The 17117-nt window shown below is 40.8% G+C and overlaps 1 protein-coding gene across 1 annotated transcript; it reads left to right on the top strand.

Moving 5' to 3' along the window:
- Nucleotides 1-1953: 1953 nt before the first annotated feature.
- On the top strand, nucleotides 1954-16288 carry LOC134534482 (protein quiver-like). Its single transcript, XM_063372960.1, has 4 exons — nucleotides 1954-2233; nucleotides 4163-4207; nucleotides 9056-9199; nucleotides 15280-16288. The coding sequence occupies exons 1-4, from the start codon at nucleotides 1996-1998 to the stop codon at nucleotides 15513-15515; spliced, it is 663 nt and encodes a 220-aa protein (XP_063229030.1). The 5' UTR covers nucleotides 1954-1995; the 3' UTR covers nucleotides 15516-16288.
- Nucleotides 16289-17117: the final 829 nt, after the last annotated feature.

The following is a 17117-nucleotide window of genomic DNA, read 5'->3' as shown; positions in this document are numbered from 1 at the left end:
TAATTTCTATCACTGGCAGAACCCTGCAGACGTTTTTCTGCCAGTTTATAGTTTTTTACCCATATGTATCTTAAAAATGGATGGTCTGTATGTAATCTGGACTTTATAAAGGACTATAGAAAAAAAGTGAGAAATATGAAAGATTACTGATATTGAAAAAATTCCATTATCGAGCTGATGCTCAGCATGCGCTGCAATGCCTCATTCAGTTTTGTTTTAAAATTTGTTTGAAGTAGGTACACATATACAAAGCATCTCTCTATCTCTCTGGATATATTTATATCTCTCTTTATCTCTATCTACATCTATATACCTCTATTTCTATTTATATCTCTATCTCTACATATATACATCTATATCTTCCACTATATCTCTATCTCTCCTCTATATACCAATCTCTATACCTCTCTATATAGCTTTATATACCTTTATAGCTCGATATTCCTTTATATCGCTTTATCTAACTACTATTAATTCTATATACCTCTCTCTATCTCCCTTTATCTTTCTGTATTTCTCTATCTCACTCCATATCTATCACACTATTGCTCTCTGTCTCTCTATGATATTTAATTCAATTCAATTGTATCATTCGTGCGCACTCATACAGACAAACTGCCGCTATACAATATGAAATAAACACATTTGTTGAACTGACTCTCGGGCTAACTATTGTTTATATCACACACGAACTGAAATGTCAATTCTGTGTGGCTTAACGCATTTACGGGGGAAATGGAAGCATACTGAGAAAACGCACTTACCTGCGCACTGCAGTGGGTGTTACGTTTCCCATCTGCGAAAAAGTTCTGGTTTGAATACTCCCGGTACTTTTTATCTTGATTCCTCTGATCGTGTTTGGATGAGATCTTGTACCCTTCCATTTTACACCTTTTCCTCATATCGTAAGAAAAAAAAAAGAAATCCTATAAACATTTGGATATAATTTATTGTATAAATAACACAGCATTTTCAGACTGGCATGTGTTTTAATGGATCTGCTAATATTGCTACACAATTTAATTTTTTCTACTTCAATCCCTATTTTTTTCACCACTTAAGATTTTGGTTGGTGTTTTAAAATAATATTTTGGACAAAATATTTGGTACATTGAAACGAACACCAATTTATTAAGACAGTTATAGTGATTTTCCAGTTCTTCAAAAAAAACATTCCCTATTTCAACCCTCTTGGTCCGATTTTGGCCCATTAGGAAATTCGACTGAAATTTTCCATCTCTATATGTTATGTATCATATCAGTCTATAATTAATTCATGTAGAAAAGGGGGGAGTTTTGGAAGCTAATAGGGGGGGGGGGGGGGGTTGTCTGTAAAGTCGGTTTACGGACGATAATTTTACGTGATAACGTCATAAGAAAAAATTGATGAAAAATTGCATACTTTTTAATTTTCAAATATTATTTACAGTTTTTACAAATTTAATCTAAATAATTTGTTTAAATATAATCACGAGCAATTAGTTAAAAAGCCCGCCTTAACCTGTTTGGTATTATAGAAGATTTTCTCGCACGGTGGTTGGCCGGTTCTTGCACGCTCGGCTCAGGCGGAACGTGACAATTTTTTCGTGCGTGCAGCCAGGCGTTCATCGATTTATATGACGTTATCACGTCAAAAAGTAACGTTAATATGAATTTTCGCATTTGCTCTGGTTTTGGGGTCTAGCGACAATAAAACTGAGAACCTGATGGGTGTTTTCCGGAAGTCGCGCCATGGAAACGGCGGGGTTCAAATGAGCACCCCCTCCCCCCCCCCACCCGCCCGGCACGGCCCTGCCCCCTGGGAGATGCTCCGAGACGCGACCTTGGCACAGGGCAGGGGCGTGGAGGAGGTGGAGGAGGGCTCCTATATCTGGCAGCACGCACGCGCCCTCATTCCCGCCCTGGCGTGATCGCCGCAACTAAGGCGCCGCTAGATCGCCGTCGGAACTCCTCCGGAGATAAGCCATCGCCCGGCCAGAAGGCTGCGAGTCGCGCATGCGCGGTGCGCTTCTGCGCGCCGGGCCAGGCGCCTGCGGGAGCGCGGGTAGGCAGTCCCGCCGCGCGGTGCCGTGCTGCGGGCTAGCAGGCCTCCCAGGGGCCACCGCCATAGACACACCCGATGACGCCAGCAGCGCGGGCTCGAGTGACGCTATGTTGGCGGCCCTGAAGAGCCCTTCAAGGTCACGCCCGCGGCGTCCTGGAAGCATGGTGAGATGGCCGCTGCACATCCCAGGTGAGGGCACAGCCTTGCCTGCGACTCCAGTTCTCAGACCCCGGGCTGACAGTACTTCTCAGCATTTCACACTGTTTGAGACTGTGTTGTGAAAGATATATGTTCCGCAAACTGGTTGGCGCCAACAGTATTTTACTTGAACAAACGTTACATAAAAAGTACGAAATTAGATGTTTTGAATTTAAAAGAATTTGAGTCTGTTGTATGTATTTTGACTTGCTCACCAAATTCAGCTTAGTAGTAATTTTTTTAAGTAAGTTTTTTTGTTGTAAAAATCCAAGATTTTAATTTTTCAGCAACCACGATTTTAAGTTATTTTCAAAACAAGTTAGCATAAACATTGCAACTTTGACTGAATGACCTACGTCACCAGAATCAATTTAAAAAAAAACTACATTTTGGAATTACTTTTCTAGCTTTAAACAAAGATACTTATACGTCACGTGCCTAATTCAATATATGTTTATATATATTTCACATTTATGAATTCTCCTTAAACATTTTTGATATTTTAGACGCGATGTTCAGTTTTAGGTGAAAGCAATTAACTCTCTGGAAAAGTTTTAAAAATGTTTTTGCTCTCTTTTCAAGCTTGTGTTCTCAACAGATATGCAGTCAGTTGGTGCACTGGTAAAAACAAAAAAAAAAAAATCTTTTAACTACCGATTAATTTTTTTAATTATTATAAATTTCAAAATAAATAACAAATCTAAAATTTGCAGACATTATCAGTTTTCTGAAACATGACCAGTTTTCTCACGAAACCGTAAATGGACAGAACATTGGATTTCGTTCAGAATTTAAAAAAAAAAAAAAAAAAAATTCTGCTGGTAAGTTTGGCGCGGGACTCAGTCCGGCTATAAACACCTTCAAGAATAAGACACAGATTATCTCCAGAGTTTCCCGTTCTAACTGGTCTTGACTTGCACGATGGCTGTTGTTTCCCCGACAGCCCGCAGCTAGGAGACATGTCAGGGCTCGAACCGAGGACGCCTGTTCGGGGGCGGAGACACCCCCCCCCCCCCCGTCGAGAGAGAGACGAGTGGTGAGGGGTGGGTGTCGGAGGAAACCAACAGCATCGCGGGCCTCGGGCGCTTGTGCCACAGGGGAGGCGCGAGCCTGCCTCGCGTTGTATCAGCCACGTCATGCCTCTTTACGTGCATTATGAAATAATGACGAGAAAGAATTATTTTTTTTTAATGCGCGCGCACGCATCATGCCGCAAAATTTGACAGGATGAAAAATAGAGGGGCTATATACTGAATACTGGTCAATATAATTGAAATATTTACTTATCTTAAATATTAGTGATAAAAACTGTGTTTATAAACTGTTTCAAGTGTATTTGTATAAGTGAGGTTATGTTCCCGTGTGTATAACGATGTCAGGTTGCTTGTAAGATTCCAATGTTGCTGGCAGGGAGTGTCTGTGGAAGGTTTAGTAGTCTGCTGGCAGATTTCATGGGAGTGTTTGTAAGGTTATGCTCCCGTATGTATAATTTATTAGTATTATGAATTATAAATTGCTGACATTATTATTTAATAAATAATAATATTAATAAATTAGAATAAACATTCAGCATGTTTATTAATTTTCTTTATTAATTAAAATTTATCTTGATTTTAATAAATTAAATAATTCAAGTTTTCACGTGTGTATGTTAATATTTAATACTGAATATTCAAAAAATAATAATTCGTTTTACTTTATACTTTACCAACCGTGTTTATATTATATTTCCAGTATTTTTTTAAATTTATTTCTATTGATTATCTGCATGAAAAATTAAAGCTGGTTTATTTATTTCGCTAAGTAAGTATAACTTTAAACGTACACCCATATATGTTTATTTGTGCCACTTAAATGCAGTAATTTAAATGGAGTGACGGAACGGAATAATTACAGCCAAATGTTTGTTGTATTTTTCAGTCATTATGTTGGTACTGGTGTCCGGATCGGAGGAAAGCTGCCAGGGTAAGTGCACGTCAATTACTTATTGTTTAGTCGCGTGATCTGCAAGTGTGTTTGATCCCGCGAGTGATTGTAGAGTGACGAGTCGGCCACTTCTCGCTCTGCAGGCCTGCCAACACGGTGCGTCGGGCGAGTGCATCGCCACTTACAAGTCTGCGCTCTGTGCAGGATGCCCTTAAGAGCACTTCCCAATCGATCAATTACTCTCTATTTCGATTAGGAATATCTAAAACGCAGGGTCTTTTATTGTCGGGTTCACACGAAATTCTTACATTTCTCTTAGGTTTATTCGAAGAGTCTTGAGACAAACACGATTGCTTTGCGTAACATAAATGCGGTATCAATTTGATAGATTCACTCTTCAATTACATACGTAATTTTTTTTAGTTGTCATTTTAAAATATTTCAATTTTTAAATGTAAGTTGGCGTTTATGTGCATGCATACTTACGTGTGAATACAAAATCATATTATTAGCTTTATAATATATTCATAATCCTACGAACTTAAGCTATTTACAATTGTTATGATTGTATAAATATGAGCTGTGGTTAGTAATGCGTAGAAACTTTGTCGGACCCCTCTGGATACTTACGATACCAATGTTAAGGATAACAGCACCTTCGCATATCTCCAACATAAGACGTAAGCGTAATGATCCATTTCCTTTGATTAATACCAACTTGAATAAACTTAGGCTACGGCCACACGTGCGTGTTTTCACGCTGCTTTTACAGCGTGTTTTCACGCAGCGTGAGATCCTGAGCGACCGATGGCCACACGTGCGTGTTTTCACGCTGAAGCCTAGCGCGTGATTTCACGCAGAATGAATCCGCTACCCGGCCACATGTGAGCGTTGTATTATGAACTGGCACCCATCTATGCTTTGCAGGCTTGATTATGAATTCACTTGCTGCCCGACCCGGCTTCGCACGGCTATACTAATGGAAAAAAATTAAGCCACATCTCCCATTTACAGTAATGGTAAATAAAAAAATGCAGTGAAAATTTATTACAATGCTGTATAATGTACCGATGGTTTCCCGACTCGTGCACGCAACATAAAACTGATGTACCCGTACTTCGCTACGGCAGTCTACAAGCATATCACTCTTGCGCCGCTTATTATACATGCCCCTCCTTGTGGGTACGCCACTGCCGCGCGATGCCCGTTGCCATGTAGACGCAGAAGGCATGAACAATTGAAAATCCTGTTCTCGTGCAGACAAAGTACCCACTGTTTCCTGGTTTTAACCACCCATGGGATCTAATTTTCGGAAAATGTCATCCTGCGTAACATAAGGAACATTACTGTGAAGTTTGAAGTCTGTAAAATATATATACTTGAAAAACAAAAGGGCATTTTTTGTTATTTAAAGTACCCGCAAAATTTCAAAGGTGATGAGGACTGCACTAACAATGAAATAGTCGTTGTCATAGAGACGAATGAAGCATCAACAAAGCAACAGCCATTGCCATGGTGATTTCCTACAAAAAAACTGGAAATTTTGATATATTACGCCCCCGAAACATCCCTTGGGATCAGATTTCCGCCGAATCCGTTCTTAGTGAGCGTGTACATCACAAAATGAGTAACTATGATAAATTTCAAGTCAATAGGGTGTATAGTTTTAGAGATCTCGTGATGAGTGAGTCAGTGAGTGGTATTTTGTTTATATATATATATATATATATATATATATATATATATATATATATATATATAATATAGATACAAGTCCTTGTCAGAATTGTAACGGGAGAGGAAAATTATTGATGGTCCGAAAAATGAAAATTAAATAAAAATAATAAAAATAATTCTAGTAAAGGAAAAAAAAAACAAATTAAACACAGAGAGAGGAAAAAAACAAAAAGGTTAGGTTTGCGATTTAAAGTGATAAAAAGTATTTAAATACTAATTGAACTCTTATGAGGGTACTGATTGCTTCGTTGTTAATATCACACGGGTGTTTTTTTACTTGTATGGGAAAATTAAGAATGATAAGGCATCTAGTGCGTGGCAACAATGTTAATAGGCAATAGGAAATAAACTTCTAGCGCCTGCGGCATTGTCAACACACACTTCGTACGTGTACTGCATGTTGTATCTAACCCCCTCCAACGCATTTGATTCTAAATTGGACTTTTAGTAAGGATCCCTAGTGTTATTGATAATATAATATAGCCTATAGCCTTCCTCGATAAATGTACTATCCAACACTGAAAGAATATTTCAAATCGGACCAGTGGTTCCTGAGATTAGCACGTTTAAACAAACAAACTCTTCAGCTTTATAATATTAGTATAGATTAAGCAAGAACGCTGCTGTGGTTTTAAGTGCTGTGCTGTTGTTTCGTAGGCGTCGTCGTCGGCGGAAGCATTCAAGAAAATACTGGGTCCATCCCATATTGAGTGAAACATCAACGAAAGGAAAATTTGTGCTCTTTCATAATAAACTAAAAGAAAATCCAGACTAGTTTTTTGAGTACTTCAGAATGTCCGTTAACTCATTTGAAATACTTTTGTCTATGGTGAAAGAAAATATATCAAAAAGTAACACAGCAATGAGAGAATGTGTTAGCACTGAAGAATGTGCCGAAAAATGTTCATGAAATAACTATATATATATATATATATATATATATATATATATATATATATATATATATATATATATACACACATACACATACACACACACGCGCGCGCTTTTGAGTTGACCATGGTAAGGTCTTGGGGTATGAAAAGAAAAACTACATGAACATTTTCCGGAAGTCGTAACATATCGACTACAATGGGTAGTATTTCAGAACAGAACGCGGCGAGAATTCCCGCACGTGTGGCCGGGCATCGACTGAAACGCTGCGTGAAATCGCGCCAACGAATTGGCCGCGGTGCATTTTCTTGCGGGCGACCTTGAAGACGCGCCTTTCTGTCCTCTCCCCGGCGGGAATTCACGCTGCGTCTGGCCGGTCTCATTCTCCTTGCTGCGGTTCATATTTCTGGCGTCTTTTCACGCAGAGATTCTGCGTGAAAACACGCTCGTGTGGCCGTAGCCTTAACAGGGTGTATCAGATTTAATGCATTATTTGCAGTTATACTTGCTTCCAGAATGATTTGCGCAAGCGCATATGGGGGTGAGTGATCGAGTTCATGCCAAGTTCACCTGAAGCGTTTGCTTTATTGAAGTTTCACGTAAAAAAAATTTTTTTCTCAGGAAATAACTTCATAGACTTGTGGATCTTCTGACTCACGAATTCCATAACTTGAATGTAAGATATTTATAATTGTAATGAAATGGGGAAAAGTGTTCTTGGCGTGAGGTCGGGACACGCCTGTTTGCCAGTTGGCAGACCTGCCCGCCCGGGGGACACTTCACCGGCATCTAAAGAAAACATGTCCGCACATATTTCACAGCGTATTTTAATAACTCCCAGCGGAGATGCCGCCTGTACATATCTCGGTGGCTCTACGCCAAGCCGAGCACTTACTAGTGGAGCAAAGATTTCTGTGTCACCGTGTCGATGCAAGGAACAGCCTGCGAATTCCATTACTCTATACAAAATGTTTTCTTTTCCATAAAAAAAAATTGGATGTCTGTAAAGTCGGTTTAGGGACGATAGTTTAACGTGACAACGTCATAACAAAACATTGATGAAATGGTTGCATACTTTTATGAATAAAATTGAACCGTTTTTATTTTAATAATAAAATAATAAATAATTGAAATTATACTATAATCAGATTTTTAAAATGCAAGTATAATTAACCTTTATTGCCAACGAAATCGTTGTTGTAATAAGCAATGAAAACCACATTAACTTTTCACTTTACATTATAAACAGTCGAGTGGAAGAGAGATAGATGCGGCGCAAGCGTACAATGAGCGTAACGGGACACAGCGTAACGGAACAATGTGCGAAACGGGACACTTTCTCGTGCGTGCAGCCGGCGTTCATCGATTTATTAGACGTTGTGACGACAAAAAAAATACAGCCTGTTACTACAATTGAGTAATTGAGAAAGTGCATTAATTATTTGGAGAATTATGTCTTCCAAAACCTAGGAGCGCATATGTGGTGTAAAAACTTTGTCTTGAGTTTTTATTTAACGTCACTGTTAATTTACTGCAATAAGTGCAAAAATTTCGGTCTCTCTTAAATTCACAGCATTCAAACCTTGAACCTGAAACTGTGTCCAAACCATTTCCTTATTTACCGTGTTCAGTTTATTGATTTTTTTTTTTGGTCGCTTGCTTGTGGCCGTTATGTCGTCGCCGGGCTGAATTGAAGGACAGCTTTGCAATTAGGCTGCTTCCTTTCTTGTCGGCCTGGTCCAGTCCAGAAGCTGGTCGCGACATTCTTCTTGCGAACCAGCGCGTACGGCGTGACTATTCCCGGCAGCGACGGGAGAGGCTGGAGATGCAAGGAATGATTGTTTTAAAGGGTGGATGTTCGAATATCCTCTCCGCACCCTGGGAGCTCCTGGTTCGAACACCGCTCCGGCCGTCAGGGTGTAGTTCCTCAGTTGCATCGCTCCTATCGCCGTCTATAGCAACCTCGCTGACAACTGATGAATGCATCGACACGCCCGTAGACCGAAAGCAAAATATAATTATTTGTAATTAAATTAATATTTTGTAACCTTGTAATACAATACCTAACATTGGTTGGCTATTTTTACGTTTACATGCATTGTGAAAGCAGTAGACGCGATAGAGTAATTTTCCATGATATCAGTCTCCGTTTTCCTTGCCATTGTAGTAGATTCCCATCGCTAACTTACTTATGGTGTTTGCTTTTCCTTTGTTGGCGGGGATGCTAGAGCGGCGCGGGGGTCTGTGTGTGTGCAGAGAGTGTGCTGTGCTACGTGTGCAACAGCTGGAGCGACGCACGCTGCAGCGACCCCTTCAACACCTCCTCGGCCGCGGAGGACCAGCCGCCAGTGCAGCTGTGCCGCGGCTGCTGCGTCAAGGTCGTCAGCAACGCCAAGTCCCGTGAGTGGCCCCTTACCAGACCCACCCCCTCCAGCCGCCCCGCGCTGTCTTGTCCACCCCCTCCAGCCACCCCGCGCTGTCTTGTCCACCCCCTCCAGCCACCCCACACTGCCTTGTCCACCCCCTCCAGCCGCCCCGCGCTGTCTTGTCCGTCCCCTCCAGCCACCCCGCGCTGTCTTGTCCACCCCCTCCAGCCAACCCGCGCTGTCTTGTCCACCCCCTCCAGCCGCCCCGCGCTGTCTTGTACACCCCCTCCAGCCGCCCTGCGCTGTCTTGTCCACCCCCTCCAGCAGTCCTGCGCTGTCTTGTCCACCCCCTCCAGCCGCCTTGCGCTGTATTGTCCACCCCCTCCACCCCTTCCAGCCACCCCGCGCTGCCTTGTCCTTCCCTCCTCTCACCCCCTCCTGGCATTCAGCACTGCGTCTGTCACAAGACACGCTTCTTGCTAGTTACGTACACGAGGGTTATCTTGATAGTTTCCGACCTCAACGTCAAGATGGCAGCACTCGTCGACAAAAACTGGGGAATGTATTTGTCAATGCTTTGGAATGTTCTCTTTGAAATTTCTGCCATTTTGGTTGTGAATTTGTTTGTATTTTTTAATAATCTTTTGCGTGAGTCGAGTCGCATGTTTTTGTAACAATCGAAAACTGAGCATCGAGCTGTCATTGATTACTTGTTTTTGAAAGGCAATACGCCTACGTAAATTAAAGACTAGTTGGACGCTATGTACTGGGACTCTGTGCCATTATTTACCAAAGTGATATTTTGGGCAGCTGAATTCAAGCATGGCCGTACCAGCTTGGGTGACGATGAACGTTTGCGACACAAAAAAACTGCAAAAAAGGAAAAGACTGTATCATTGGCCGGGAAAGTGGTGGTGACCGTTTTCTAGGATAGTCTTGGAATTGCCTCAATCAACCATCTTTAAAAAGGAAAAACGTGACAGGAGAATTCTACGCATCATTACATGACAAGCTGAAGGCAGAAATTGCAAGAAATGATCACATTTGCAGAGAAAAGCGCATGCACGCACACACGCTGTCTTATTCTTTCTTTCATCTATTTTTTTACTTTTTTTTTGGGTGGGTGAGGTGGGCGGGGGACGAATCATCTCATTACTAGGAGAACGAAAACGAGCCCAGCAACGTATGTAGCATAGTGCTCTCCTTATATATATTTAGCCAAGTAGTCATTTTCGTGGTAGAACCTTTTAATTAAAATTTGGCCTTGAAATTTATCTCTCATCATGCCCAAAGAAGTTTTACTTCAAAAATCTTTTATCAATTGACATTATTTTAATCTAAAAAAAAAATCCATTCGCGTGCGTTATGTGCCTTAACTTAGGCAAATTTTCAATTATAAAAAAAACTACAAAATATTTTATGACCTGAGAATAGCTGAATGAAAGATGGTGAAAGATTGGCTGTACAACACTGCTCATAGCTCGACCGTGCACTCGGTGACGTCAGCCGTCGGACGGACGGGAGACGCCACTCTCTCCTCGCGAGGGCGAGGAGTCGACAAGGTCGCGAGTTGCGCGCCGGACTCGCGGAGGAACGCTACCGGAAGCCTGGCCGAGGTGCGTGACGGCGCATGCAAATATCGCCCTTACCCGCGCCAGAGCCCCGGTGTAAGGGTTGGAAAGGGGGAAGGGGGGGAAGGGAATTGTTTCCGTTTAACGGGCGGTTTGCGGTCGGCGAGAGATGACGTCGACCCGAACACAAAAGCGAGACAGTTGCAAGGAACGAGGTGTTGTTTTCGTAAGAAGGTTCGCCCGTGAAAGCATTCCTTCATGTTAATGGTTAGTTAATATACCAAGAACATTTTTGACGTAACGTCTAATAAATCGATGAACGCCGGCTTCACGCACGAAAAAGTGTCCCGTTACGCATATTGTCCTGTTATGCCGTGTCCCTTTACGCTCATTGTACGCTTGCGCCGCATCTATCTCTCTTCCACTCGATTGGAACAACCATCGATTTGACTTTTTCGAGGCACATTAAACTTGAAACACTCCCATTCGTTTCCTACTTTTCCTATCATCTTACTATCCTTAACAGAATAACACAGATTGGAAGAAGTTAAATAGCAAACATGTATAACAGTTATAGTTAAAATAATCTCTTCGTTAAAATAATAAACGTATTTGAATTAATGAGTGCAAACAAAAGTAAATTTTTCAATTAAATTGTAGATTTCATTTCACTCCTTCTTTGTATTCATACAAAATAGTGATAATTCAATAAAAATTATTCAATTTTACTCATAAAAGTATGCAATAATTTCATCTATTTTTTGTTATGACGTTGTCACGTTAAACTATCGTCCGTAAACCGACTTTACAGACAACCAATTTTTTTTTTTTTTTTTTGGATTCACGTCCAAATTAAGTGAACTTGGTGTCCGTACATTGACTGATATCCCTGGACAGTTTGTGACCAGCGCGAAGGCGTGTTGTGCCCGGGCAGACGTACCTGACATCTGAGACCTAGTTTGTTGAAGTAGTTTTGTGCCCACCCGCTAGATGGCAGATTTCATAATGTCTCTAATACCGCGCAATTAATCATCAAGTAGTTAAATTAACGTTATGGACCTACCGCTTTGGATCTGAACCTCCGTCAGAGAGACTGTAGTCGGTAGTTTCTGGCCCGCCCGGCAGACAGCGCCACGTGTAGCGCCGGACACGACATCAGCTCCCGCTGGCGGAAGGGTGGCGGGCGCCCGCCTGACCCAGTTGCGCGCCGATTGGAGGCCGCGATAGCGCGTGTCCGCGGCGACACCCCGAGACACCTCGACCAGGAGTCTGGGCCCAGTGGCCCACGCTTGCTGGCCCTGCAGCGCCTTCAAGGTCAGCCCGGGCTCACCTCGACCCTGCCTCGCTGTTGCTGTTGCTGTTCATCTCGGACATGGATGTTGCAATTGCGGCTTCACTTTTAGTTGGGAAAAATTGGTTGTCTGTAAAGTCGGTTTACGGACGATAGTTTAATGTGACAACTTCATAAAAAAACATTGATGAAATGATTGCATACTTTTATGAATAAAATTGAATTAGTTTTATTTTAATAATAAAAGAATAAATAATTGAAATTATACTAGTAATCAGATTTTTAAAATGCAAGAATAATTAACGTTTATTGCCGAAATAGTTGTTGTAATAAGCAATGAAAACCACATTAACTTTTCACTTCACTTTATAACAAGTCGACTAAACAGTTCACGTGTAGATGTATGTTGTGTGCTGCCGCTGTCTTTCTTCTCCTCGGATTCATAGGCCAATCGAGTGGAAGAGAGATATATGCGGCGCAAGCGTACAATGAGCGTAACGGGACACAGCGTAACGGAACAATGAGCGTAACGGAACACTTTTTCGTGCGTGCATCCGGCGTTCATCGATTTATTGGACGTCACGTCAAAAAGGGAAGGAAAAAAGCAAAGTAATAAAATAGTATAAACAAAGATGTTTACCGCGACACTCAGCTGATGGAATGATTGATTTAACTGACAGTCTGGAATGACCGTGTGTGTGTGGGGGGGGGGGGGGGGCCTTAACGCGTGCATCGTGAATTCACCAATCGAAACAGTTGCCTCCTTCCTGTGTGCGGGTCGCGGATTGGAGCGTTCGTGACTACTTCTCCCTGTGGGGTCACGGCAAGTAAAAGGTTTTAAAACATGTCCTCGCGCCCTGGAGGAACTGAAGATGCAAAATTCTTGAGGAAGTCACTTACGCCTCTCGAAATGTGCCGAAAAGTGGTCGAAGGGTTCCGAAATCGCCTTCATCAGTGCATCGCTGCTGACGGCCATCATATTCCTTATGTGATCTTCTTATCTTGAAAAGAAGGAAAATAGAGAGGAGGTGTATACTAATTCCAATAAAATAAAATTCATTTCTGTAAGTTGCTTCGTTTTTTTTAACAAGATAACGTCTTATAAATCTATGAACGCCGGCTGCACGAACGAAAAATTGTCACGTTCCGCCTGAGCCGAGCGTGCAAGAACCGGCCAACCACCGTGCGAGAAAATCTTCTATAATATCAAACAGGTTAAGGCGGGCTTTTTAACTAATTGTTCGTGATTATATTTAATTTAAATTTGCAAAAAAAACTGTAAATAAAATTTGAAAATTAAAAAGTATGCAATTTTTCATCAATGTTTTCTTATGACGTTATCACGTAAAATTTTTAATAGTCTTTCAAAACCGATACTCACATTTTGCTCCAATCTGTATCATTTTCTCGAACCGTATTTCTTCCACGATTCAACCAAATTGATCCAATTAGCTGATCGCATATTCATGTGTCACGCCAGACCTCCGTACGAACGAGTTGGCAGCAATGTTATCTGCAGCTCCACTTTACTTTCAGGGAAGTTTTTTTTTCCCCAGAGCGTGAACTGCTGGTAATGATGGCAGCTTGTCGTGATGCAGTTCTGTGAGTGGAAATAGGTCGCAACACGCCTCACCCACACAGCGTACTATCGTACTTAAACATCACACTGGCTGGAAAATTAAACTGCTACAAGATCTTACGTTTTCAAAGTTGAGCAATTTCACGGAAAACTGTAAAAACAACTAATGGAGGGATTTTTAAAAGGAATTTAAAAGGTATTTAATATGAATTACAGTAGCCTGATAAAGTTATAGTTCTGTATTCATGATTGATTCAGTTAAATAAACACAATTGCATTAATATTATAGTATTAAGGTGGAAGTGCTAATATATGTACTGTTATATATTACAAGTGTTCATTAAACAATCTTTGTAAGTTACAGAAATTCGTGAACGAAACGAACAGGAACACATAATTTGATCTGCCACATTCGCGATAATATATATATATATACAGTTGTGTAACAGTACGGAATATTAGTATACTAGGTAAATATTGTTACTTCAATAGATAAAACATAGCTAACTACAACGTTCTTAGAAATAAAACTGTCTTTACTCCACAAAGTTAGTGTTTGGATATAGTGATATTTCATTTACTATAATAACTATTCAAGAAGACAACTATTAAAGAAGAGCAAGGTGCCAGACTTGACACTGGCAGTGTTTTGTTGCGCTGTGACGTGTTTATGACAGCTGACTTGCACTTCAAACATCGCGGGCTTTTTCCAATGACTGGGCTGGACGGGTTTGTGCTTCACAATCCCAGAACATTCTCGAATACAGGTCAAGTATTCCATTTTTAACCGTGTTGAATTATAATTATCTCGGTAGCAATGAAATAAGCATGGCTGCCATGTGCACATGAGGATACATGTGTGCAAGTTTTTTTTGCAATTCAAACTGAGGTTATGATTTTCAACACACATACTTTGCTGCTATACAGTTTTTTTTTTAAGTTTTTAAACAAACGATAAAGCACGTTAACATAGTGTTTTGGTTTTCCGGTATTGGAAAATATAAGTAATCCGAAACATTCATGGTGAATATTGTACAGCGCCGAATGACAAAAGAAAAATCAACTTAGCCAACATTCGAAAATTTGACGAGTTTAAGGTTGTCAAGTTGCTGATAAATACAGCACAGTTCGCTGATTTCGTGTCGTAAAATTTGAGATATTTGGCACAAATTCATTTATTTTTTTTCACCTAAATCCCCTAATGTAAACTTTGTTAGCCCATTATTCATCAGGATCAAATATTTGCTACTAGAGCTCCCGTGACGTTTTCCCAGCGCCAGCGTCGCAAGGGAAGCCTTCTTTTCACAGACGAGAGAGCCAAACGCCCGATCCTGCATCTTCGGTTTTTTTTTTTTTGTTCATTGTAAATAAATATGGCGGTGTTGCTAAAAGGATACTAATGGTCAACTAGGTTAGGTTAGCTACATTATAAATACTTTAAAATATTGTGGACGGTTGATTTGGTTAGGATAGCTACATTAAAGATACGGAAAAAAAAAAAGCATGAACTTCGGGGAACTTGGGGTGTGGCTCTCTCGTCTGTGAAATGAAGGCTTCCCAGCGGCGCAGCTGACAGCCCGAAGTGACTCGTGTCTGTGCCCGGCGCGCATGTACAGGCACCTGGACTCGTGTCTGTGCCCGGCGTGCATGCACAGGCACCGTGGTTGTTCCAGAGCACGAGGGGGTGATCCGCACCTGCACCTCCGAGTTCCCCCGGATGCAGTGCCTCTCGCTGCTGGACTACACGTGCTCCGCCACCACGGAGACCCGCAGGAAGGGCAACCTCTGCTTCTGCGAGGAGGACCTGTGCAACTCTGCTGACGTCACACTCCCCCCTCTGCACTGCCTGGCTGCTGCTGCTGCTGCTGCTGCTGCGTCGCTGACCGTGCGCCGAGTGCTGCGCGTGTGAACCAGGCTCTCCCCCGGGTGTACCAGCGTCCAGCGTCGCGTGGGAACATGCACATTTCACACACGAGAGAGCCAAAACCCGAAGTTCCCCGAAGTTCATGCTTTTTTTCCGTATCTTCAACGTAGCTATCCTAACCAAATCAACCGTCCACAATGTTTTAAAGTATTTATAATGTAGCTAACCTAACCTAATTGACCATTAGTATCCTTTTATCAACACCGCCATATTTATTTACAATGAACAAAAAAAAAACACCCGAAGAAGCACGATCGGGCGTTGTGCTCTCTCGTCTGTGAAAAGAAGGCTTCCCAACATGCACCACTGTAGTAATCGCCGAGTAACTCATAGTCGATGTTGAACAACAACGATTTCAAGTTTCTCAATTTGTATTACTGATGCAGCAGTCAAACTTATGAGTGTAACCCAAAACACTTTACCGTCCAACATCATCTAGAAAATATGGGAACATGTATGTTAAAAACCAAACGATGTATATATTAGGTATTGCAAAAGGTAGAACAGGGAACAAAGCAGAGTAAAAATTTTAATGTTGTGTGTGATTTGTGTGTTTAGTACAGACTTGCAGAGCTAACACAGCGCGCATCACTGGTGACAGAATTTGTTGTTGTAATTTTTAGAAATGGTTTCACTGTTCATCAGAGAAATAAAGACTTAAATGTGTTCAGATAAAACTGTTTTGTATCATGTCTGTAGGAAATGCAGCAAACTTCAGCTTTGTGCACAAAATAATTGTAAATTTAAAAGAAAAAAAATATTTATAATGACTGTATAATGAATGTATAGTTTACGATAACAAATAAATTGTTAACTGAATACCAATTTTTTTTTAAATGTTTGTATCAACGAAACAAATTTTTGTAAGCTCAATTGCAACAATAATAATTTTACGAAAATATTTTTGCAGTAACAATTGGCTAAAATTTGTTTCAAAATTTTAATCCAATATTGTACATAAGGAATCAAACTAACATTTTTCTTGTTTTAGAATGACTTATTTTTGTGTGAATAGATTTATAATGGCTTTACATTTATAATGGCTTTTGATTTATAATCAAAAATTTATTCCACCTGGGTAACATAGACAAGGGGGGAAAAAAGATCACTAGAATAATTTTGTATGCAATAACTGTTTATTCGAGAAAAACAAATTTGTGTAGTTTCGTAAGAGTGGACTATCCAAGGACTAAAACGCGCGTTTTAGCCATTTTAACTCTTATAAAAATACAGTTTCAATATAAAATGCGGAACCGTTTTGTTCTCATCCGTCATCATCGTTTCCTTAAATGCGCTTCGTAAACAGATCGCACTTGGATTCTTGACCAGTTTACATATTGCGAGCTTTTTTTTTCTTCTGAAGTGCTGCACAGTGTGTGTGTGTCCAAATTAATTTATTCCACTCAAGGAGCAAAAATTCTTTCAATCACAAAAAAGTTATGCGAGGCCATAGGATCGTGAAAAATACTCTATATCGTAAACTTTTTCACTATGTCGAGCCATTTATAGTCACTGTGCAAACAATTAAATAAAAATACAATTTTATGGGGGGGGGGGGGGGATTTACAAATTTTTAACGTCGACTCG

This window comes from Bacillus rossius, chromosome 7 (genome assembly GCF_032445375.1).
Source record: "Bacillus rossius redtenbacheri isolate Brsri chromosome 7, Brsri_v3, whole genome shotgun sequence".
NCBI lineage: Eukaryota > Metazoa > Arthropoda > Insecta > Phasmatodea > Bacillidae > Bacillus > Bacillus rossius.
Note: the sequence above shows the minus strand (reverse complement) of the source record. Positions and strands in the feature narration are given on the sequence as shown.